The sequence below is a fragment of the Nicotiana sylvestris genome, chromosome 1, assembly GCF_000393655.2.
Source record: "Nicotiana sylvestris chromosome 1, ASM39365v2, whole genome shotgun sequence".
Taxonomy (NCBI): domain Eukaryota; kingdom Viridiplantae; phylum Streptophyta; class Magnoliopsida; order Solanales; family Solanaceae; genus Nicotiana; species Nicotiana sylvestris.
The window spans coordinates 2,155,375-2,181,529 of NC_091057.1; the positions used below are offsets into that span (position 1 = coordinate 2,155,375).

The following is a 26,155-nucleotide window of genomic DNA, read 5'->3' on the forward strand; positions in this document are numbered from 1 at the left end:
CCTTAGGGAATGGTAGAAACTCCACAGGTATAATATCAATGGTCCGTACTCTGAAGAATGGGCTCATCCATCCCCGATCCCCATCTTCTTCGTCATGAACGACGAAAGGCATGGTTAATCGGCATCGTAAGGTTAGTAGACCTCGATGATGAAAAGGCCGGTACAGCCTGATGAGATGGCTAAGAGTGAATTCAAGCCCAGCTCCTTCCGCAAAGAACCTCATAATCAACACTATCCTCCAAAATAATGGATGAATTCGTTCCAAGGTAACCTAGTACTTTCTACAGAAGTCGAGCACGACCCCATCAAGGGGACCCAGCGTAAAGAGGTACGTGTATACTTTCAGAAACCCCTCGGCATGATCCATGATATTCTCTTCTGGGGAAGGTACCCACAGTACTACTTCCCCCCCCCATAATCTTTCCTCACTAACTCAAGGTGCCCCTCTCCTATTAAAGAAATAAACTTCGAGGCATACTCCCAATAACCCCGAACATTGGGAGGTTTTTCTGACGGAAAGTCGCCCCTTGAAACAAAATGTCAAGAGTTTGGCTCGCCTGGAACCAATGGCGCACCACCAACCACGCAGGACCCAGAGGAAGAACTCCCTTATCCTTGCCGAGTGGACCCTGAAGTAGCAGCCATAACTGTGGCAAAACCAGGGAATTGGAGCAGGAATTTGAGCAAGGGCTTCAAAGTTAAAATGGTGAAGGGCCCAACGCAGGAAGGAACAACTATACAAAGGAGGATAATTACTTAGAATAGTGAAATCCTCAAAAGAGGGAAGATAACCCTATATATGAAGAAAGCGGTGACTATCCGCCTGCCTCAAAGGCTAATCAAAATTGTTGACTAAGCCATTTTTTGCTTGGGGAAAATGTACCAGTGGGATTGCCTTGGTTGTTTCATAACCATGTCATGCAATTAATGCTGCTGAGCTACGCTTTGGGGATTAAAGCTCCCTGCATCATTACAAGCCTCGAGATGGTACCAGATCTCGAGGATTCCCGTCAAAAGAGGATAGGCTCCAAGAAACTATTGACATCATTACAAGCCTCGAGATGGTACTCGATCTCGAGGACCTCTATCAAGAAGAAAACAGGCTCTAAAGATCCATTAACATCATTACAAGCCTCGAGATGGTCCCGATCTCGAGGACCTCTGTCAAGAAGAAGACAGGCTCTAAAGAGCCATTAACATCATTACAAGTCTCGAGATGGTACCCGATCTTGAAAGCCTATGTCAAGGAGAAGATATGCTCTAAAGAGCCATTAATATCATTACAAGCGTTGAGATAGTACCCAATCACGAGGACCTCCACCAAGAAGAGTATATGCTCCAAGGAGCCATTAATATCATTACAAACCTCGAGATGGTACCCGATCTCGAGGACCTCTGTAAAAAAGAAGATAACATCTAAAGACCTACTCATATGGGCCTGACATCGAGGTGGTACCCTACCTCTAGGATTTCTGCTATTGCAAATACGAGGCATCTACCCGATCCGCTGGCCCTTGAGCTACCTAAGCCAGAGCCAACTTTCACACAAAAACTACCAATAAAGCCTTAGGGCTATCTTTCGCCTTCGAATCAAGTTAAACGTTCTCTCAGTTACTTTAACCTAGGGACTATCCGAGTCCAGGCGTACCCTTATCGGGATCTATCTATAACTCCTTAAGGCTATCTTCACTCTAAATTTGAAACAAATTTTCAAGTCGCCCGAGCTTGAGCGAACTCTCACTCGGGGACTGCCTTTGAAAGCCTAAAAACCATCTTTATTCTCAGGCATCCGAGCAAGTTCCCCCTCGAGGACTACCGACGGGGTCTGAAAGGCTAAGTTTCATTCTAAAAATTTGAAGCGATACTCTCATTCAACTCAAAGTTGGGGGTCTTGACGACACAATCAATTTCTTTAAAAGACGTACCGACAGGCGCAATCAATGCGTTTTGGGAATTGGACCGGCAGCGATATTATAACTTTGGAGAATATGAATCGGCGGTACATTAAATGATTTTGGAAAGGTGAATTGATGGGACACATTAGTTATCACAAAGTCTTACGTCAAAAGTATGGCATCATCACGAGAAGTTCGACGAGATGGATATCAAAGTCATTTCTTATCATTTCACTCTAAGAAATGTGGGGACTATATGTATACGGTAAAATCGTAGGGTCCAATTTTCGATCGTTACGATGCCTCGTAAGAACATTTCCATAGGCTCGAGATTATGGTCGAGATTAACACCCGAGGGATTATCGACGTCTAGCCTCGAGGTAGTACAGACCGATAGTTATGGTGAAAAAGTGGGAGGCTCCCAAGGCATGTGACTAAAGCTGACCTAGTCTGTCTGGCTAGCTCAAGCTCGTACCGTGACATTAAATAGCTGTACTAACCATGTATCTTTGTAATAAATGCATTTGTACTATGTTGGGATTCCCCCTCATATATAAAGGGGGCCCTTGTCATTTTGTAAGGGAACTAATACTCAATATTAAATATACAAGGCCATTCTTTCTGCTTTCTAACATATTCTCTTGATCACATTACTTCCATTTATTGCTTATATTCATTGTATTCTATTTATTGTTCTTCATTTATTGCTCATTATTGGTCATAAAAGGCTTCCATCAAACCTACCTTAACTGTTAATCCTCCATCGGCTACCCTCGGCAGGGCATCTGACTCTACCTCGAGGTCCCGAATATGCAAGCTCGAGGCCCCGATTATTAGCCATTCGGTTTGATTATCACATTGTTTTCAAGCTATTATCTTGTTTCCAAGTCTTTTACTTATCATCCATTACCTAACAACTAGCATAAATATAGATCACATATTTTTAGAACCACAAAATTAAATCTAATTGTAATTACCACTTTCAAGGTAAACACCATGATTGTTCCTCGTTTTTGGCGTATTAGGGCTATAAAATGGGAAATCCGCCTTATTCCTAGATTTTCATGTGCTATAACACACTCCTTCTACATGGCCTAGGGCCCTGGACTTGGACCGCCTAAAATTTTTCCGAGCCATCAAAAAATGACCTAAGAAATGATAGTCAGCGTCTCGCCATGACCGACCCTTGCTGTTTGGCATTTTAGGGCTATAAAACTGAAAATCCACCCGATTCCCAAATTTTCATCTACTATAGCCCATACCTTCTTATGGGCCCGGACCCCCAGACTCAGACCGCCTAAAACCATTTCAAGCCATAAAAATGACCTAAGGAACCATAGTCACCACCTCGCCATGAACGTTCCTCGTTATTTCGTGTGCTATATCCACGCCTTCTGCATGGGCCCGACAAAAATTACCCCGATTGCCAAAAAACTTTTCAAGCCATTAAAAATGACCTAAGGAACCGTAGTCACTACCAATTCATTATTGTTCCTCATTTTTTTGTTGTTGTTGGGCAATAAACCTGGAATTCCGCAGGATTCCCTAATTTTCGTGTGTCATAGCTCACACTTTCTACATGAGACCGAGCCCAATACTCGAACAACCAAAAATTTGCCCGGGCCACCAAACAACGACCCAAGGAACCATAGTTACCACCTCGCTATCACCGTTCCTCATTTTTTGGCCTTTCAGCATCATAAAACTAGAATTCCACCCGATTCCCAAATTTTCGTGTGCTATAGCCTACGCCTTCTGCATGGGCCCAGGCCCCCGGACCAGTACCTCCTAAAAACTATTTGGGCCATCAAAAACGACCTAAGTACCATTGACACCACCTCGCTATCACCTTTCTTCATTTTCAGCGTTTCAGGGCCATAAAACTGGAATTGCGCCCGATTCCCAGATTTTCGTGTGCAATAGCCCATTCCTTCTACATGGGCTCGAACCCCTATCCTGCACCCCCTAAAAAAATTTCAGGCTATAAAAAAAGACCTAAGTAACCATAGTCATTGCATCGCCATGAACGTCCCTCGTTTTTCGGTATTTCAGAGTTATAAAGCTAGAATTTCGCATGATTCCCAGATTTTTGTCTGCTATAGCACACGCCTTCTGCAAGGGCTCGTGCCACCAAACCCGGAACCGCATATAATTTTGTCGGGCCATCAAAAACAACCTAAGTAACTATAATTACCATCTCGCCAAGACCATTCTGCATGGGCTCGAGCCCCTATCCTGCACCACCTAAAAAATTTCCACGCAATCAAAAAAGACCTAAGTAACCATAGTCATTGCTTCTCCATGAACGTCCCTCATTTTTCAGTGTTTCAAAGTTATAAAGCTAGAATTTCGCATGATTCCCAGATTTTCGTCTGCTATAGCACACTCCTTCTGCAAGGGCCCGTGCCCCCAAACCCGGAACCGCCTATAATTTTGTCGGGCCATCAAAATCAACCTAAGTAATTATAATTACCATCTTGCCAAGACCATTCCATATTTTTTGGTGTTTTAGGGCCATAAAACTGGAATTCCTCCTGTTTCATAGATTTTCGTGCGTTATAGCCCATGCCTTCTCCATGGGCCCGGGCCCCCAGACACACACTGCCTAAAACTTTTCCAGCCTTCATAAATGACCTAAGCAACAATAGTCACAGCCTCACCATGACAGTTCCTCATTTTTTGGCATTTTAGAGCCATAAAAATGAAATGCCGCCCCCGGACCAGATTTTCCTGTTATTTAGCCCAATCCTTCTGCATGCACCTGGGACCCCAGACTGGGACCCCCTTATATTTTTCTGGTCCATAAAAAATGACCTAAGGAACCATACTCATCACCTCACCATGACCGTTCCTCGTTTTTTGGCATGTTAAGGCCATAAAACTAGAATTCTGCCCAATATCCAGATTTTCTTGTGCTATCGCCCACGCCGTCTCATAGGCCCGAGCCCCCGGACACTAACTTCCTAAAATTTTATGGGGGAATAAAAAATGACCTAAGGAACTATAGTCACCGTGTCGCCATGACCGTTCCTCATTTTTAGCGTATTAGGGCCATAAAATTGCAATTTCGCCTGATTCCTAGATTTTCGTGTGCTATAGGTCATGCCTTCAACATGGGCCCGGGCCCCCGGACCTAGACTACCTAAATTTTTTCCAGACCATCCAAAAATTACCTAATGAACCATAATCACCGCCTCGCCATGGTCGTTCCTCGTATTTTGGCGTTTTAGGGACACAAAACAAGAATTCTACCCGTTTTCCAGATTTTCGTGTGTTATAATCCACGCCTTCTCCATGGGCCCGAGCCTTCAGACACAGACCACCTAATGAATAATAGTCATGATTTTTTCATAATTGTTCCTTATTTTTGGCATTTTAGGGCCATAAACTAGGAATTCAGGATGATTTCTAATTTTTCAAACGCTAACGTCCACCAAATCTTCATGAATTCGGCCGACGGGCTCTGAATCGCCTAAAATTGTATGGACTCATCAGAAATGACCTAATGAACAATATTCATTGCTTCAAAATGACTATTCCTCATTATTGGGGATTTATGGCCACAAAACAGGAATTCTAAATGATTTTCAATTTTTCATGTGCTTATGTCCACGCCTTCCTCATAAATTCGGGCGGCGGGCTATGAATCGCCTAAAATTTTGTGGGTCCATTTGACACGACCTAATGAACAATAATCATAGCTTCTCTATGGACGTTTCTCATTTTTTTTTGCATTTTTGGGCCACAAAATGGGAATCCATGACCATTTACAATTTTTCATGTGCTAATGTCCATGCCATCTTCATAAATTCGAACAACATGCTCCGAATCGCCTAAATTTTGTGAGCCCATAAATAATGATCTAAAGAAAAATTTTCATCATTTTTCCATGTTCGTTCCTTATTTTTTGGCATTTTAGGGCTATAAAAGAGGAATTCAAGACAATTTTAACTTTTTGTGTGCTAATGTCCCCGCCATCTTCATAAATTCGGGCGATACACTCCCAATTGCCCAAAATTTTGTGAGCCGAAGTACAACTTAATGAACAATAGTCAACGCTTAACCATGGGTGTTCCTCATTGTTTGTTGTTTTAGGGCCATAAAATAGGAATTCAAGACGATATCTAATTTTTCGTGTGCTAATTAATGTCCCGCCAGTTTTCATGAATTCGAGTGATAGGTTTTGAATCGCCTAAAATTGTATGGTCCCAAAAGAATTGACCTAATGAACAATAGTCATTACTTTGCCATAATTTTTCCTTGTTTTTTGGTGTTTTGGGCGATAAAACAGGAATTTAGGGCAATTTTATAATTTTGCGCGTGCTTATCCACGCCGTCTTCATGAAATCGGGCGACGGGCTCCGAATTGCCTAAAGTTTTGTGGGACCATAAAAAATGACCTAATAAATAATAGGCATTACTTCACCATGACCGTTCCTTATTTTTTGGTATTTTACAGCCATAAAATAAGAATTCAAGATCATTTTTAATTTTACGTGTGCTAATGTCCATGTCATCTTTATGGATTCGGTTGACAGGATCTGAATCACCTAAAAATTTTATGGGCCCATTTAAAATGACCTAAGGAACAATAGTCATCACTTTGCCATGACCGTTCTTTATTTTTAGCATTTTAGGGATATAAACTAGGAATTCTGGATGATTTCTAATTTTTCATGTGCTAATGTCCATGCCATCTTCATCAATTCGGCGACGGGCTCCGAATCGCCTAAAATTTTGTGAGCCAAATAAGAAACGAGCTAATGAACAATAGTCATTGCTTTTCCATGATTGTTCATCATTTCTTGGTTTTTAGGGCCATATAACAAGAATTCAGGACTATATCTAATTTTTCGTGTGCTAATGTCGATGCCATTCTTCATGAATTCAGGCGACGGACTCCGAATTGCTTAAAATTTTGTGGGCCAATCAGAAATGACCTGATGAATAATATTCATTGCTTTTTCATGATTTTCCTTGTTTATTGGTGTTTTAGGGCGATAAAATAGGAATTTAGGACGATTACTAATTTTCTAATGATAATGTTCAAGCCCTCTGAATTCGGGCTACAGTTCTGAATTGTCTACAAGTTTGTGGGCCCATCAGAAACGACATAATGAACAATAATCATTGTTCTTTCCATGACCGCTCCTTATTTTTTGGATTTTAGAGCCATAAAATAGGAACTCAAGATGATTTCTAATTTTTTGTGTGCTAATATTCATGCCATCTTTATGAATTCGGGTGACTAGCTCTGAATCGCATAAGTTTTGTAGGCCCATCAGAAACTACCTAATGAACAATAGTTATTTCTTCACCATGAGCGTTCCTCATTTTTTTGATATTTTAGAGCCGTAAAACAAGAATATAGGACGACTTCCAATTTTTTTTGTGTCGATGTCCACGCCATCTTCATGAATTCGGGCGACGGGTTCCAAATCGCTAAAAATTTTGTGAGCCCATCAAAAACAGCCTAATGAGAATTAGTCAACGCTCTGCCATGACCATACCTCGTTTTTGATGTTTTAGGTCCATAAAACAGGAAGTCAGGATGGTTTCTACTTTTTTCGTGTGCTAATATCTATACCATCTTCATGAATTCGAGCAACGGGCTCCGAATCGCCTAAAATTTTTGTGGGCTATCAAGAAACAACCTAATGAACAATAGTGATATTTTCATACTTTGGGGTTCATTTTATGGCGTTTCGTGGTCATGCAACACGAATTTATATCCACCTTTTCATGTGTGTTGCTAATTTTGTAGATTTTTTTTTACGGACTCCGATTACTCCGAAATTTCTCAGGTCCATAGGAAACTACCTGGTGACCAATATTCATCACTTCGACATGACTATGTTTTTTGGCCAAGTGACTAATACGCATTACTTCGCCATGAATTTCGGGTTCATTTTATGGCGTTTAAAGTTTATGCAATACGAATTTATGATTATGTCCTCTTTTTCGTGTGTATTAATACATGCTGATTTTGTAGAATTCTTTTGACGGACTCTGATTGGCCTTAAATTTTATAGGCCCATAGTAAACAACCTAGTAACCAATACTTATCGCTTCTCCATGACTTTGGAGTTTATGTTTTGGTGTTTTTCGGTCATGCAACATAAAATTGTGATTATATCCACTTTTTCGTGTGTATTAGTACATGGTAATTTTATATAATTTTTTTGATGGGCTATGATTGGCCTGAACTTTTGTACGTTCATAGAAAACGGACTAATGACAAATACTCACTACTTTTTCATGACATTCGGGTTCATTTTGCTGCGTTTTGTGGTACGAATTTGTGATTACATCCATTTTTTTGTATGTATTAGTAAATGCTCATATTTGTATATTTTTTTGGCGGACTTCAATTGGCCTGAAATTTTATAGGTCCATATATGGCCTAGTGATCAATACTCATTGCTTCGTCGTGACTTTTGGATTCATTATTTGTATTTTGAGATCATGCAATGCGGATTTTTTTTATTATATCAACGTTTCCATGTGTATTAGTACATGTTGATTTGTAAAATGTTTTTGACAAACTCGATTGACCTTAATTTTTGTAGGTCCATAGAAAATAACTCAGTTACTAACATCTCTTTGCCACTATTTCGGGTTCATTTTTACATTTTGTGGTCCTACAATATGAATTTGTGATTATATCAATTTTTAATACATGCTGATTTTATAGAATTTTTTTGACGGGCTCTGATTGGTCTGAATTTTTGTAGGTCCATAAAAAACATCCTAGTGATCGATATTCATTCTTCGTTATGATTCCTTTTTAGGTGCTTTGGGGTCATGCTACACAAATTTTTGATTATATCAACGTGTGTATTAATTAGTACATGCTAATTTTATTTTTAGTCTTCCATCCTTTAGTATTTATGTAATGGTTGAGTACTTACCACCCTATCACTTCCTTTGGTGGTAGTGAATTAAACATACTGCTATGTGATATAAGTCAATAACCGCAGCTATTTATTCTTTCCAATTTATTTTTCAGCTTGCACACGGTTCAATTACTTGTCGTAATACATATTTTCTTCCTCAATACATATACAAAGGAATTTTGTTGATAAACAGTTAATAGGTGGGGAAAAATCATTTAGTTTTTTCTAGTTTGTGCTGGAGTATTTGAACATCGTTTCCCGTGATCAATTTTAACTTCATTAATTGCATAACTTTTAATATGATGTTATTTGAGAAACACAAAATTTAAGAGAAAAATAAAGACAATTAATTCATTAAATATATGTATGTGTGTGTGAAAATATGTAGCACGTAAAAATATTTTCTTGTTAATGCATAACGACGAGACTACAACATAGTATGGGGCACAATTACTGTCAGCAGTTACTTTAGACGGGAATAACAATATTTTTCCAATAATAGCTTATGCAATTGTCGAGAAGGAAAATAAAGAAACATGCAATGGTTCTTAACCTATTTGATGAATGATCTTGAGATTGATTGTATGACTGTTTTATTTGAATTAGGAGCATGTTTGGAAAGCCACGTTGGAAATGGATTTGGGTGTAATTGGGTGTAATTACACAGTTTGACATGTTTGTTTGGCCAAGTAATTACTTGATCAACATGAAATTGGGTGTAATTGGAGGGGTGTAATTACACTCTCCAATTCTAAAGGGGGAGGTGAGAATTGGTGGTAATTACATTGTGTAATTACAAGGTTGCTTTTTAGTTTCTTTCATTTTTGTTTTTATTTTTATTTATAACTTTTTATTTCTATTATTTTAATTTTTTAATTTTATTTTTACTTTTTAATTCTTTTAAAATTTTAAAATATATTTTTCTTTGTACATTGTTTATCTTTTATTTCTCTATCTTTACTTCTTGTGATTCCATGTAATTGCTTATATTCTATTTTTTATTTATTTTCTTATTTTATTTCTTGAAATTACACCTCCTAATATTAGAAATAATGAGTCATTGTCAAACTTGGCATATAATGAGTGATGCAATTAAAGTGGAATTTCGTTGTTAAATGTGGTTATAAGCTTATCATGTTCTTAATTTTAAGTTGCAGTGGAACTTACTATTATTATGTTGGAATTTGACATATGTTAAACTATTTTTTTAAAAAAAATTTGAAATTGTATTATATTCATGGTTCTAATTTACTTGTTTTAGTAGTATTGGCTCACATTGCATGTTGTTCATTTTTTAGTTAGAATTGATAGATTAGTTTTGTGAAACATTTGAATAATGTTACTACATTGTATTTAAAAATATTAACTTATTTGATCAAACATGAATTCCATGATGTTCTTACAAAATGTATATTTTTAATTTTTATAAGTATCTAAAATATTATTAATATATATATATATATATATATTAGTTATAGATATATGATTACTAAATTAATGTATATTCAAGAAAAAAATATACATCCTAAATACCAAATATAATATCATTTATACTTATAAAAATTTATAGGCATATATTTATTATATTAACTCTTAAGTTTCGTAATTATTTAATTTGAAATTTAATCTAATTGTGTAATTACACTTGCGCAACCAAACAGTAAACATGTAATTATACTATGACAAACAAACAGGTTGTCGTAATTACACAATTGTGTAATTACTACCCTAGTAATTACACCAATTCTAATTCCAATTACAGGGTGACTTTCCAAACAGACTCTAGATAAAAATGCATGTAAATGGCTTTCTACTAAATTGCAAAGTGAATGGTCAAGATCACATTTCTCTTCGCTTCCTAAGTGCGATATTCTTTTGAAAAACTTATGTGAGGCTAACTCTGAAACTTTTAGATACCATTAGGCACTTGCTCATGACTAGAATTAATTCAAATAGAGAAAGCTAAAAAATGAAATTTGAGTGATATTTGTCCTACTATTAAGAATATGTTGGCCAAAACTATGATGAAGGATGTTGCTAGTTATATTCCTAAAAAGTAAAAAACATGGAATTATGAAGTCATTGGACCTATCGAAGGTAATACTTGGGTTATTGACTTATATAAGAAAACATGTAGCTGTAGGAAATGAGAACATTCGGGAATTCCTTGTAAGTATGCTATATCGGATTGGTTGAAAAAGGATGAGGTTCTAGACTATGTTGATGATTGCTACAAGATCAAGACATATAGAAAAATTTATGAAGTCTTCATATTGAATATGAATGGCCCTGATTATTGGCCTAAGTCATCAAATTCTCCACCATTGCCACCTTCTTACTTGAAGAAGAAGAAAGGAAGGAAACAAAAATTAAGATGGAAAGACTTCTCTCAGCAGAAGAGCCTGACTTTTTATTATATTAGTAAAGCGCTAGCGCCCAATCTATACAAGGGCTTTGAAGGGATAGGGGAAGAAAAGAAAACAAAAGGTGATGAGCAAGGAGCTAGTAGGACGAAGTTAAAAAGAGACCAAAATCAGTTGATTGTAAGAAATGTGGCAGGCCTGCCCACAACAGTAGAACTTGCACTTCTTCCTTAGATGCTATTGAAATTCATCCATCAAACTACCCTTGTAGTTTGGACTCCATTATGGCTGAGGGAGCGTCAAATTTTCATAACGTTGAAAAGCTACCGGTAAAAAAATTTATTTCAGTTTTTATTATTTATTACAGTTTACAACTAAAGAGAGTCATATTTAGTGTTTTAATTTGTTCTTTCAGGTTAGAAGAGGTGCATCGTTGGTCATGCAAAAAAGTTGTATCTTTCCATCATCTCGACAAAATAAAAATTCTTGAAGAATTTTGCCTTCTTATTATATTGAAGAAATATTGATACTTTCTTGTCTTTAATTCGTTTTCTGGTGTTTGAAGTTTTTTTATTTCTTATTAAAAAGCTACTGGTTTCTGCGTTGGTGTTATGTTGCTGGTTTTTATCTTTAATTAATCAATGGTATTGTAGTATATGCATACTTATTTTAATATAAGACTACTTTTTATTGAACTTGTACATACATAACAAATTTAATATAAAACTGCAAATAAGGAATAGTACAATCAGATTTTGCCTCAATTTTTCCTCTCGAATTTTAAGACTATTCGATGCTCTTGTTTAACCACGACATCCAATTTCTCCAATTTGCTTCTCATTGCTGCAACGATCTTTAAATTGTACTTCGCGATCAACCCCTTCAATTTCCTGAGAGTTTTTGAATCACATGAAGGATCTTACATTATGCTATTCCACTAGTGTTGCTGCCGGTGGCGGATTCAGGATTTTAACTAAGGGGAGTCAAAATATAAATAAGTAAGCACACAAAAAAATCAAGGGGAGTCAACGTATAGTATATACACATAAAATTAAGAATTTAACATATTTATATAGTGTAATTTTCCGGCGAAGGGGTGTCAATTGACTCCCATTGCATATCTCTGTGAAGAAATGGTCTTTGATGTAACCTTGTAACTAGAAAAATATTTTCTTTTGCGGCAGAAAATGTAGTTATCTAATGTAGACTCCCGAAATTAACAATTCTAATTCTGGATGAAGAACTTCTAAACTAATATCTTCTTCTCCAATATTTTCTTTTGGGGAAAAATGAGTGCAACATTGGGATTATTCAAACCAGAACGAGAAAAGAAATAACATTAGTAAATTTGTTTGACATTTTAACAAACAGGTAAGGGAGTTGGTTACTTCTAATTGTCCTTTACACATGCAGTAATCCCTTTCAAATTAAAGTGACAAAGAAGACGTACAGTAAGAAGCCAAATACATTAACAAAACTAATTCAGTTGAGAAATAGCAAAAATCGTAGTAATAGAATTGAAAAATCTCTAACTTTTTGACTATTGATTATTTACCTTGTTTGTGAGGCATGAAAAAATAGCCCTTGCTTCTCTTTTTGCTCAGGAGTTTGCCCTAGATAATTCTCTGAATTTCATATGGAAAGAAACTTTATTTTTTGATGCCTTAGTCTTTTTTGGTGAAGGTGGTAGACGATTAGGCAGGAGGGGCATTCTTGAACAATTTAGCGGAAAACCCACGTGTAGGAGTGGAAAACGGGCAGGTTGGGTCGGATATGGTTCGGGTCGAAAACGGATAAATTATCCAACCCGACTCATATTTAATACGGATAAAAAACGGGTTAGCCGGCGGATAATATTGGTAACCATATTATCCATGACTTCTTGCATATGATCACTTTTGGGAGAATTATTAGTCTACCTAACTTGAGGAACCTCCAATTTGAGGCTTTACAAATGTAAAAGTTAGACCGATTGGTTATTCATTTTCTAAATGGATAATAGGGTTCTTATGCATATTTGACCCGTTTTAAACAAGTTCATTATCCAACCCATTTTTTAGTGGATAATATGGGTGGTTAATTGTTTTCTTTTAACCATTTTGCCACCCCTACCTACGTGCTTGGCATGCTCTTTTGCTTAGTTAGCCGTTAGTTTTCCTGTCAAATATTAACGGAAGGATGATTCTTGCAATAGCTTAAATAGCATAAGGATTTTTTTGTTCACTAAGGCATCACAAGGATGTACTTTAGGTTTGGGCTATATAGTTCAAGGATGATTTTTGCCAAAAACTCTGTATCATAATTATGAAATCACTTTCCTTTATTCATAGATAGACCTTTGTGGTTGGACCCCGCGCATCACGCATAGAGGGAGCTTAGTGCACCATACTAGTGGCCTCACCTTTATTTAACGATACGGGGCATCAACTTGGAGACTGTCACATCCTGTGGTCTCTTCTAACTTGTTTTTTAATGTTGAGAGCTGAATCCTGAAGTGACTTACTGCAATAACCCAATTTATCTCACCATTAAACTTGTTTTTTTGTAGTCTGCGTACATATTACCCTCCCCAAACCCCACTTGTGGGATTATACTGGGTCGTTGTTGTTGTTGTTGTTGTACTTCTCCTTTTAGTAACCACTACTAGGCTTCTGTTCACTAGATCGTTCAAACAAATTTTAGATGCTTCCTCCATGTTCTCTGTGTCCATTACCTGTACAAAATTTTCACCCATCCACAACTTTTACAAAACTTTCACCCATCCACAATTTTAGTAAATCGGATACTGGAAATTTGTGGTCTTCTGGAAACAACCCCATGTAAAGAAGGATAGGCTTTGAATGGTCTTCCAAATTGTCACAACTTGACTCTATTATCTTCATGCTTTGCTCTTCTGAAGCATGGGAACTTAAATCGTTTGCGACCTCAAGCCATAAAGAGGCTTGCCTTTTCTCTGCAATAGTTCCAGCAATCAAGACGATCACAAGTGGTAACCCTTTGCAATTTTTGGCAATTCGTTGTCCTTCTCTGAGTAGCTCGGGGGGACAGATCTCTCCTTGAAATACTTTCTTCTGGAATAATTCCCAACTCTCATCCACTGTGAGAAATCTAAGAGAATATGGATTACTATGGTGCTTAAGCTGCCAACCCACTTCTTCATTTCGAGTTGTTACCAGTATTCTGCTTCCATTTTCATCATGTGGGAAAGATAATTGCAACTCTTCCCATGCCTTAACTTCCCATATATCATCTAATACAATGAGATATCTCCTGCGCATTATATTCTTTCGCAACTTGTCAGGCATGTCTTCATCTTTGATATCATCCAAATTGCCTATGACTTGTTTAAGAATCTGCAAGAACACCTTCATCAAACTATATTCCTTAGATATAGAGCACCATGCTCGGACGTCAAAGTGTCTATATATTATCAATAAAATGATTGAACACCTTTCTAGCCAAAGTTGTTTTGCCTAATCCATGCATTCCAACAATCGAGACAACGTCTACTTCCTTTGTTCCTCCAGTCAATTATATTGTTGAATTATACTATGTGCATCATCCTCAAATTCTACTACTTCCTCATCGATTGATGTCGTTGCATGAGCAGTAGTTCTTTCACCAGTCAGAACCTTCTCCATGTCAATTAGATTGGTCTCTTTACAGCTGTTGGAAGTAAATATAACAATGTTAGAACCGATTGCTCGCCTTAGATTTAGATAGATTGCCAATTCTTGACCTACGAAAGTTTTTGTTTCAAGTTAACGAAGATTTCTCAGATGTATGTAACAGTCCAAATATGCATCCTTGTCCCGCAACTTTCAACTAACATCTTTTAACTATGTTAGCAATATTAGACTCAATAGTAGGAGTACTCTTTAATACACAGTTTATCCATACAAATTCATATTATTCAGGTCAAAAATAAAAAGAGAATCTAAGAAAACCAATCTTTTTTTCGTCCTTGTTCTTCTACATCAGTGGTATGAAGACCGAAACTATTTAAAGAAAAAAATATTTTATATAGACAAAACAAAAAAATAGTCTAGTGCACAAAGCATCTTGCATTTATGCAGGATTCAAGGAATGACCGCACTTCAAGGGGTGTGACAGCCTACCCTAATGCAAGCAATATTGGCTACTTCCAGGGTTTGAACTCGTGACCTATAGGTCACACGGAGACAACTTTATCGTTGCTCCAAGTTTCATTTATATATTACTCGTCTTAGAGTACGCGCGATGCACGTGAATCCTGTCTCAATGAGTATAATATTTAAAATATAGTACTAAGTTATAAAATAAAAGTGTAAGTTCCTTAAGATGATCATGAATATTAATTGTGTATAACTAACTCAATAATTAAAAGAAATATCTTATGAGTCCTCAACATAAATAATTTAACTTAAAATTTATTTCAACTTTACAATTTCAGAATTTCAGTTTCACGGGCAAGAACTTTGAAAATCTAAATAATCTTGCAGGATACAATTTACAACATATATTCAGGTAACTAATAATCTACGAACTTTAAATTAACACAAAATCAAAGTACAATAATAAAGAAAAAGGGACATTTAAAAAAAAAAAGCTAGTAAGAGAATCTACAATTGAAATCTAGCTAATAAACTCACTCATATTTAGCTAAATGTGACATGGATTAAAAATTAAAGAATCTCATAAATTATCTTGTTAATTTTACGTCTTTTATTGATTTCTGCTCAACATTGCTCATAAGTATAATAGTGTATTTAAAACTTTTGAAAGTTAAAAGTATAATATTGAATAATATTATTAGTGAAATAGTCTTGTTATTTTTAAAAAGTGAACTAAATACTCTATTGTCCAAGAACTCGTACCTCTTCTTTTTTAAATCATTTTGTTTTACCTTTATTTTATTTTCTTATCATTTATATATAGTTTACGCGTTAGACTTATACAAAGTTTGAAATCAAAAGAAAAAACAAATTTTAACTTCCTCCATGGTTCATATAAGAAATAAATTAATAAGTAACTTTTAATTAATTTTAAGCTCTAAAATTTTAAAAAAATTAATTAAATAACTATTATATGAAATGTTTCTTATAATATTTAACATAAAATTGAGGAACTTCAGAATATATTTTTATGTGTGATAAAGATCAAGTTTGAAATGAAAAGAAAAAACATTAGTTTTAAATTTTAGTCCTTTATTGTATGTAACTATTATTTCATAAATAAAAAGTATTCTATTAAGTTTAAGAAACTCACGTTTTCTTATTAATTTATATATGTTATGTAAGAAAGTCAATTTTTAAACTCACGGTAGTAATTAGGACTTCTTATTTAGTTCAATAAGGAAATATTAAAATTTTAGGTGATTCAAATACCCTAATTATTAGGAAAGCAACTTAAATTACAATTATGTCCAATGTAAAATTTATTTTTAGAGGGTAAAAAAGACGAACGACATTTCGCTAAGGGTCTTCGTACTTTTAATATAGTATAGATATAGATATAGATAGATATATAGACAGCAAAAACCAAAAAAATAATAAAAAATAATAATAATAATAATAATAATAATAATAATAATAATAATAATAATTACCTTCAATTACGAGAGTGGCTGCAGATAATTAATTGCTAGATAGTTCTTTAGCTATATGGTTCTGTACAGAATTACAGAAATGGAGGAGCTAGCTGAGATAGGAAAGCTGGAGATGGTGTGACGGCAATGTTGAAGAGTGTGATCAAACAAACATTTGCTGATGCTCAATGATTTAACTTTACTAGAATGCTCGATCTTAGAAAAAGTACTTGTATAGAATAACTATAATAAAGTTTTGTCTCACTTTAGTCATTCAGTAATAAACTTTTGAGCTGGACTCAATTAGGTAACAGTCCATTCCACTGTACAGAGTTAAAGTATTTTATTTACTTTTATCCGATATTTAATATCTGCATTGAAGTTCGACTAATTCGGATTCGCACAAAAAAATTCATATTAAAAGGATAAAACGCTCCATAACAAGAGGGTGCCTTGTTAGATATTGGTTGTCCTGCCTTCAAACTAAAGGTGTTAATCGGGCTGGATTGGCCCGTTATCGACCCGGTTCGATCTGATATGGCCCAAATTGTTAGAATTTTGTCATGATTTTTTTACCAAATTTGATATTACCTTTTCTTGAAGGAAGGATAAAAAATTTACCATAATTGGTTTTACTTTTCCTAAAAGAAAAATATAGATCTCTTCCATATTTGACAGATTTATTTCTTAGAGGAAAATGTTGTGGCCTCTACAAATTAAGAATCCTTCCTTCACACAATAATATAATAGCATCCACAATGTAATCATTACGAGAGTTTTATTTTAGGGGAGCGTATTCTTTCGATTTTTTTTAATATTAATTTTCTCATATGTAGGTCAATTGAGTGCAAGTTCAGTGCCGAGCCGAGGGAAGCTGGCATGGATGTAAAGCTTGGATCGCAGGTCATTCCCAAGAGAGGCAATTTCAAGTACCTTGGGTCAGTTATCTAGGGGGATGGGGAGATCGACGAGGATTTCATACACCTGAGGTGGGGTGGATGAAATGGAGGTTAGCATCTGGAGTCTTGTGTGACAAGAAAGTGCCACCGTACTCAAAGGTAAGTTTTATAGAGCGGTGGTTAGACCGGCCATATTGTATGTGGCTGAGTGTTGACCAGTTAAGAACTCACATATCCATAAGACGAAAGTAACAAAAATGAGGATGTTGAAGTGGATATGCGGGTATACTAGAATGGATGAAATTAGGAATGAAGATATTCGGGAGAAGGTGGGCATGGCTCCCATGGATGACAAAATACGGGAAACGAGGCTTAGATAATACGGGCATGTACAAAGGAGAAGCCCAGATACCCCGCTAAGAAGGTGCGAGTGGTTGGCGTTGGCGGGTACGATGAGAGGTAGAGGGCGACCTAAGAAGTACTGGGGATAAGTGATCAGGCGGGATATAGTGAGGCTTCAGATCTCCGAGAACATAGCCCTCGATAGGAGGCTGTGGAGGTCGAGTATTAAGGTTGTAGGTTAGGAAGTAGTTGAGCATATTTCTAACTCGTATCAGTGTGAGGCTAGTCTGATAGAATTTTGTCTTAGACTGCTAGTGGTCAATGTTATGTTCACACTATCTTTCTGTTTTCATACTGCCAGTCCTTATTTATTGGTTATTGTTAGGGGTGGGCATAAAATCCGAAAAACCGAATTCCGAACCGAACCAAATTAATTTGGTATTTCGGTTTCGGTTTTTTCGGTATTTCGATATTTCGGTTCGGTTCTCGGTATTATAATTTTACAATTTCGGTAAATCGAAATACCGAAAATTTGGTGAACCTATATAATATATATGACTATATCTAAGCCTAATTACCTATATAATATATATTAGACTAAGCCCATACCGTCCCGGCGTCCTACCCAGGCCCAACTCCCCCAACTCCCAAGCCCAATCTCAATTACCCAAGTCAGTTAATACCCAAGCCCATTACTCTTCCTCTCTAATAGACAGTCTAATAGTCGAGAATCAAATTAGGCATCTGAATCAAATTAGGGCATTAGCCATTAGGGCTTAGGATATCATCGAGAATCGACTGCGAGTCTACGAGTTACGACTTACGACCAGTCGACAGTCGAGCTCGAGTCTCATCTCATCTTCACCGGTTAACTTCATTACTTTTGTAAGTTTTGTAAGTCTCATCTCATCTCATTCTCATCCCAGTACTCTCTGAGGTTTTTTCTGAGTTTTTATATTTTTAAGTTTTGAACTTTTTGAGTTCAGAGTTCAGACGCATAAATTTTTTAATTTCTGATTTTTTGCATCAAACTAATTTAGGGTTATAGGCGGCGATTTCCAGCTCGAGTCGATTCCTCACTCCTCACAAATTCCGGGTAAACGAAGTGTCGAAGACGCTGCTGTCCTGTTCCAGTGTTCCGAGCTCGATTCAATTTCAATTTCAAAGGTATGTTTTGTTTTCTTTTGGTTGTACTGCTGATTGAATGAACTGCTATTCCGAGCTTTTCCCTTTAGTAGGAAAATATCATCTGTATAACGTTCATGTTGTTTAATTCATTTGCTTGTATATTAACAGTTGTGAGTACACGACTATGTGTTAGGCTTACCATATGATTACTTTGTTTAGGTCTGATTTTTAGAACTTTCCTTGCATTTTTCTTGTGATAGACACTTTAGGATGATGACAGTTGAGTGAATTCACTGTTAGTCTTCTTTGTTGTGACATTCCTATGGTTGCTGGTTTGGAAAGATTTAAATAATTGTGGACTTGTCACTTGAGTAGTAATGGCCATGATTTTTTATTTATTTATAGATGGCTAGAAAAGGATATTGTTAATGGCTTCTTTAGCCTTTTTAGCTTTTGCTTAGCTGCAATTACATTAGACTGTTGCTGCATCTGTTGGAAAGATATTGTTAATTCGTTAAGCAGAAACATGGTAGTTTAAGCTACTTATAGCTAGTTTGAAATAACTAAAATCTAAAAGTGCACTCTCATATTTACATTCTCTCAGCATTACTAATAGCAAGGTAGTTAATTTGTTGATTGTTAATTTATGTTTATATTTATTTAATTTTATATATATGGAAGATACAAGTAAAGTAAGTGATGTTGGTCCTAGTGAAAGTTTACCTATTACGGTAGATAGTAACACCAACACCATTGATACTCAAGATTCCAAGAAAAGGAAAGCAATGCAATCTAGGTCTGACGTTTGGAACCATTTTGATAAATTTGAGGTTAATGGGGTTGGGAAAGCACGATGTCGATATTGTAAACAAGCTTATGCTGCTAATTCATCTAAGAATGGAACAACAGGATTGAAGAATCATTTGCTTAGATGCAAAGAATACCTACTTAAAATTGCAGAAGATAATAGTCAAACAAAGATAAATTTTCAACTTATGTGAGATCTTCGCCTGCAAGGACCTTAAAGTTTAAACAGTGTTGTGCACATGTAAAGGTAGAATGTACCAAAATGTTGTGTTTGGATGTTCCTACCAGGTGGAATTCCACCTATTTGATGTTGGATACAGCACAACACTTTGAAAAGGCCTTTGACAAGTTGCATCTTTTTTATGATGGATTTTCTGCTTATCAATGTTCTCATCTTTGTGAAGATGGTGGTAATGCAGGTCCTCTTGAATCTGATGTGTGCAAGCTCTTATTTGTGTTCAAGATTGGCTTAGAGAAGAGAAGAATCCTATTAGTGTTGAAGAAGACTTGAAGTATCTTGAGGAACTCGAGCTTGGTAAGGTTTAATATTTTGTGTGTATTTTAATTCAAAATAATATATCATGTTTTTTCATTTGTATGACATATTTGGTCGTATTATCTTTAGATATGGAAAATAATGGAAGCACTACTAGCATTGTTTGATGTATAGTTGCAACTTACATCTTGAGTGGTAAGTTTAATACTCTATTTGTTTGGTGATAATGATATACTTAATATTTTGTAGTTTTGTTTTATTATCATCAAAATGTAATATTCTAACTTATGATTTATATTTTTTTTAGGTTCAAGTGCAATCATGCCCCGTGCTACTGCTCAACGCTCCGATATTTGGGAATACTTTGTGGTGAAAGAAGATAACGGAGAAGTTCGCAAAGTAGAGTGCAAACATTGTGGTCAAGTATATAATGTTAATCCAAAGAGGAATTGAACAATTGGTTTAAGGAAGCATATTAAGCGTTGTCTTGCGCGTCTTCCTGGAATTCATGTTTAAGAATTAAGACTGTTTGTTGAGGGATGCCCTCTTTGTTTTTGTTGCACTATGTTTAACTGTTTAAGTGTTAAGAGTGTTAAGACTGTTGCAGTTGGCCAGTTGCACTGTGTTTAAGTGTTAAGACTGTTTTTGTTGCACTGTGTTTTTATTGCATTGTGTTTAAGTGTTAAGTGTTAAGTTGTGTAATGTGTAGTTGTGTACAGATTCAATTGTGTACTGTGTTAAGTATTAAGTTGTGTAATGTGTTGTGTAGTTGTGTACAGATTCAATTGTGTATTGTGTTAAGTGTTAAGTTGTGTAATGTGCAGTTGGCCAGTTGATTGCAGTATTGAACTGTCAACTGTGTTTAAGTTGTTTAATATAGTTGTGTAATGTGCATTGTGCAGTTGGCCAGCTTTTGCTTTTCACTTGTATACTAATACTGGCGTGCAGAATGCAGATTGTAATATTGTATAATATGATATATAGTATACTGGTGTGCAACTGCAGATTGCCAGATTGTAAAGAAGTTGTTGTCTTGTTCAGCTTTTGCTTTTTACTTATTCAATTGTGCATGACTGCATGTGCCATCAGATCAGCCATGTGCAGTTGTGCACTGTTATATATCGGAAAACGGATTCTTTTAGAGTGAAAATTTCAATTGTGCATGTCACTGTTAGCATTGATTATTCATTGATTGTTAAACCGAAACCGTACCGAACCAAAATAAGAAATACCGAACCGTACCGAAATATTTTGGTATGGTATTTGGTATACACAATTGATAAACCGAATTCCGAAATACCGAATCGAAATTCTTAAATACCGAACCGAAATACCGAACACCCACCCCTAGTTATTGTTTGTTTTCCATCTATTTACTGGTTATTGTTTGCTTTCCATCTATTTTCGGCCCGCTTAAGGGTAATATTTTTTTAAGAAAATAAGACAAGACAATTGGCAACGGTCAAAATCTAGGGAACCCGTTGGCCAACCGATTTTTTTTTTTTTTTTTTTTTTTGCTGAAATAGCCATTCGGCCTTCCACCATTAAAAAATAGCCTCCACCCTAATAATTGAAAAATTACAATTTTAACCTTCTAAAAGTATAAATAGTTCCCCTCTTCTTTATTTTTTCTCACAATAATCTCTCATTCTCTGTATTCTTTATATTTGCTATATTCTCTCTTGAATTACTATCAATTAATTACTATTCCAACTTTATTTCAATTTTTAATTACAGTTGTTACTACGAAATTATAATTATCAAGTGAAGACTTGAAGTGTGCTATTGCAATTTGCGAGTTTCAAATTCAAAATTAGTGTGGCATCTCGATGCACTCGTCCATCTCTTTCTCTTCTTTGGTTTTTATTTATTTTATTATTTAAAATTATTAATTTAGTTATTTTAATTTAATTTGCACAATGGACATACTTAGAGCAGCAAAAAAAAAAATGTAATAAAGGTGGTAGTGGTAATACTAAAAAATAAAAGGTGGTTCTTGTAGTACTAGTAACACACATATTTCTAACATCACCTGAGGATATAAATGTAGATGATGATTTAGATAATATTAAGTCACCTGATAATCTTGAAATACCACTTGTTAGACAAACTAATATGTCATGCCATAATATAAGTAGGCCGCCTCTCCCAATTAAGAGAAACCGAAGAATGAGAAGTGAGTGTTGGAATTTTTTTTACTAGACCGAAGATAATAAGGATTATTTAAAATGTGTGATTTGTAATGAAGTTTATAAACATGAGATAGGGGGTAAGTAAGGGGGGACGGGTGAACTTTGTAGATACATATTGGATCAAAATGTGACGAGTTCAACAAATGGACGGGTCAATAACTGGCCCAACCTTGGAGGCTGGACAGATTAAATCGGTTTGTTTGGGCTAAAATTGGCACCTCTAACGTCAAGCATTAAAAAAGACCTGTTGCATACTTCTCTTGAGAAGATTGGGAAGTCTATTAGAGAAGCTATTAAAGAAGAGGGGAAATTTAATGGTTCTTCTGATCAGCGCAAAGAGCAAGCCTTCAAGCCATTCAACCCATTAAACGAACAAAGTTTCCCCTGTTTCATGTGGTAATAGAACTTGTGACAATTTTTTTAAATAAGTTGTTAATCACAAAACTAAAAAGACATTGAGATCCTCTAGAAATATTATTAGCCAATAACTAACAGGACAGTACTGCAGAATCAAGCAATCCATAAAGCAAAACTGTATTTTTTATTAACAAAAAACCACCATTGCAATATGGGGCTAGGCATGACCCCAAGTTGTGTGTAAGAATATATCTTCTTTAGCAATGATGTTTAGTTATAATTTTATATTTTATGATATTATCCCCCTACATTTTGATGCAACATCGATGATTCGTGCGACGCTTGAGTTTAATTATATTGTTTGATATATAAAATTATTTAAATGTGAAGCGGTAAGAAGTTGCACGAAATGGCACCAAAAACGAAGAAGTTGAGCAAAATTAAAGAAAGGCCGGCGAGGCAGCCAAAAACCTTCACCCCCTACGTATTTTGTGGGGCCCACATTTGTGATTAGTTGCTAATGTTAGTTTCGTATACTCTTTTATGGTAGATTATATTAACGTTCCAAAGGAAGGGTCGAGTCATCATACTTTTTCAGAATTGGAAATTGAGATACATAAGGCTAATTCTTCTTTCGCCGCTACGACACAACTTTCTTTTATTGTTCCCTATGAGTGAGCCATGAAGTTGAGAATCATGAAAGTATGTCAATTCTATGTTATCAATTTCATGAGTCAAATAAGAGCTATCTCGTGTAATTACGAGTTGACACTTTATATATCGAGTTTCCAACGTACTGTTAAAAGAGTTACAGATCGTTAGTTAACAAGAATGATACAAGTGATTGCCAAGGTACTGTGGAGGGGTTTTAGATCATTATGAAAGGTAAATATCCACTATGAGTTTGGAGGCAAAGTGTATTTTTATGTACATTTCATAATGATCCACTTTGCCTCCAAAATACAAATACGCACTCTATGATTTCGTGCTCCACAAGTCCTCCATAAGCCACTTTGCCTCCAAAAAAATATCCAACCACCTCAAAAACGAATTTAGGCCGTATTTATAAGGTAGGATAAACCCCAGGCAAAAGTTAACCAAGTCCAAAATCAATAAGGAGACGAAAAAGTTTCGGAAAGGCTCGCTGGCGCATCACGCCCCAGGTTGACCGCGGGGGATAACAGCTCGCCGCGTGAGCCGCGCCTGACTTTCCCGCATTGGGTGTCGCCACACGATCTTCAGGGCGGAGGAGATGGGCCGTGTCGCAGTAGGCCATAGCACAAGACAAGCACCAAGCCCGCACAACCTCAACACTTGACGTATCGCCGAACCCTTCGATTTCCATCCCCTAACATGATTACACTGTCCTCTTTATGGGCGCAACGCGTAGCCTTTTAATATCTAAAACAGCCCCCCAAACAACACAATATGGTAGGAAAAAGTTGAATGCTAAAAACAACTCCTAAAATATTCATATAATGTGTAGCTTGATTATGAGTAGCTAAATATTCTAGTTATGGATTGCGATTGACATGAATATTGATGTTTGTGTTAGTAAACTATTTTTGTAAAGTAATTTTGGAGAAGATAAAATAACATATAAACAGAAATGTAAAAGAAACAGAATTTAATCCGAGCCCACTGAATTCACAGTGTTTCCTTAAGGAACTTAATCCCCTCCTATTACCCGAGGTTGTGGATTATTTCCTCCTAGGATAGAATGAACTACACACTGGTGTAGCGGTACTTCAAACTCCAGTGTTTCAACGAACATAATGATCAGTAACAAATCACACTTACTGTTACTTTCTTTGTAGTTAAAACAATGTAAAAGAAAGGAGGAGAATTCAGAATTTCATATGGAAAATCTGAGAGAATGGACTGCTATTTATAGCTTCAACCTGTTGAGTTCAAACGAAGAGGTGTAGCTCTTCAGAGGTTAGTTACGTAAAACGGCCATAACGTAAATGGACATTTATGCAAATTAAAACGGGCAGATTTTCCGTTACAAAAAACGGACGGGCAGAGGAAATTTTATTTTCCGTTACAAAAAATGGATAGTTTAGATTTAATATTAATTTTTGTTACAAAAATGGATATTTAATAATATTTTATTAATATTTAATATTAACAAATAAATTTAGTCCAAAAAATTAATCAATCAATCGACCATTTAACCAAATCCAAATCCGAATCTGAAACTGAGTAAGCGACGACGACGACGGCGTGAGGCTTGCCTTCTTCTTAACTCTTTAAGAGCTAGAAGAAGAGCAATTGTATATATACCCATCAAAAGTCTTTTTCTCCTCCAATATGGGACAATGTCCCTTTGTCAAGGAGAGAAACTCAAATATTTCATTTTCCCTCCATTTCCCATTCACCCTCTTTTAAGCTAAAATAAACTTAAAAAACTCAATCCCCCACATGAATAGGGAATGGGTATATCACGGAAATATGCATGAAAAACTGTGTGATGCGTCAGCAGGGATTAATCGCATCTGGATAAGTATGTTTCCCTTTGAACTTTCCATAGTGAACTTATATCGGATATACTCGGTCAATCGATATTAAACCGTCAAACTTTGGGGTATACCTAGACAATCATAAGTCATACAATCAACCCTTAACCTCCTTTGGTTCTCATTATTGTATTCATTTCAGCCATGAACACCCCATGGTACACAAATTAAAACAGGAATATGTAACGACCCGACCAGTCGTTTTGAGCTCCGGCGCGTCATTCAGCAGTTTGAGGCCATGAGCGGCTTCATCTCACGTATATTGACTTGTGTGTATGGTCAGAATTAAAATTCAGGAAGTTTGGAGTCAAATCTAAATGGAAATTCTCATTTTGAAAGCTTAAAATTAAAGAAATGAACTAGGATTAGAATTTTGAGTAAACGACCTCGGAATTGTGATCTGAAAGTTCCAACATGTTCGTATGATGATTTCGGACTTGGGCGTATGTCCGGATTTGGTTTTGGGTAACCCGTGAGCATTTCGGCGTATATTGTGAAAGTTAGTACTTTAGAAGAATTTCATAAATTTGGGTTGGAAGGCATTTCAGTGTTATAGAGCGCCCGGCCCCGAAGGGTAAATGCGCGAGGGGAGTTTTTCCAATTTAAGTGACAATATTCGAAATGAGATTATTTATTTAATTCAGAGTCGCCACTTGGGAAAGGTTTGGCTTTTGGTGTCCCAAGTCACCGGTTTA

General features: G+C 36.0%; 1 protein-coding gene and 1 long non-coding RNA gene across 2 annotated transcripts; one reads left to right on the plus strand and one right to left on the minus strand.

Moving 5' to 3' along the window:
• Positions 1-13,545: 13,545 nt before the first annotated feature.
• LOC138878505 (putative late blight resistance protein homolog R1B-8) lies at positions 13,546-16,860 on the minus strand. Its single transcript, XM_070158191.1, has 3 exons — positions 16,742-16,860; positions 14,605-14,820; positions 13,546-14,507 (listed from the first exon to the last, which is right to left on the minus strand). Exons 2-3 carry the CDS (start codon positions 14,638-14,640, stop codon positions 13,881-13,883), a joined length of 663 nt encoding a protein of 220 aa, XP_070014292.1. The 5' UTR covers positions 14,641-14,820; positions 16,742-16,860; the 3' UTR covers positions 13,546-13,880.
• A 2,203-nt stretch (positions 16,861-19,063) lies between these two features.
• Positions 19,064-20,835, plus strand: LOC104234390 (uncharacterized). The gene is made up of 2 exons (XR_011402525.1): positions 19,064-19,128; positions 20,700-20,835. It is a non-coding gene; the product is annotated as an uncharacterized lncRNA (long non-coding RNA).
• The last annotated feature ends 5,320 nt before the right edge of the window (positions 20,836-26,155 follow it).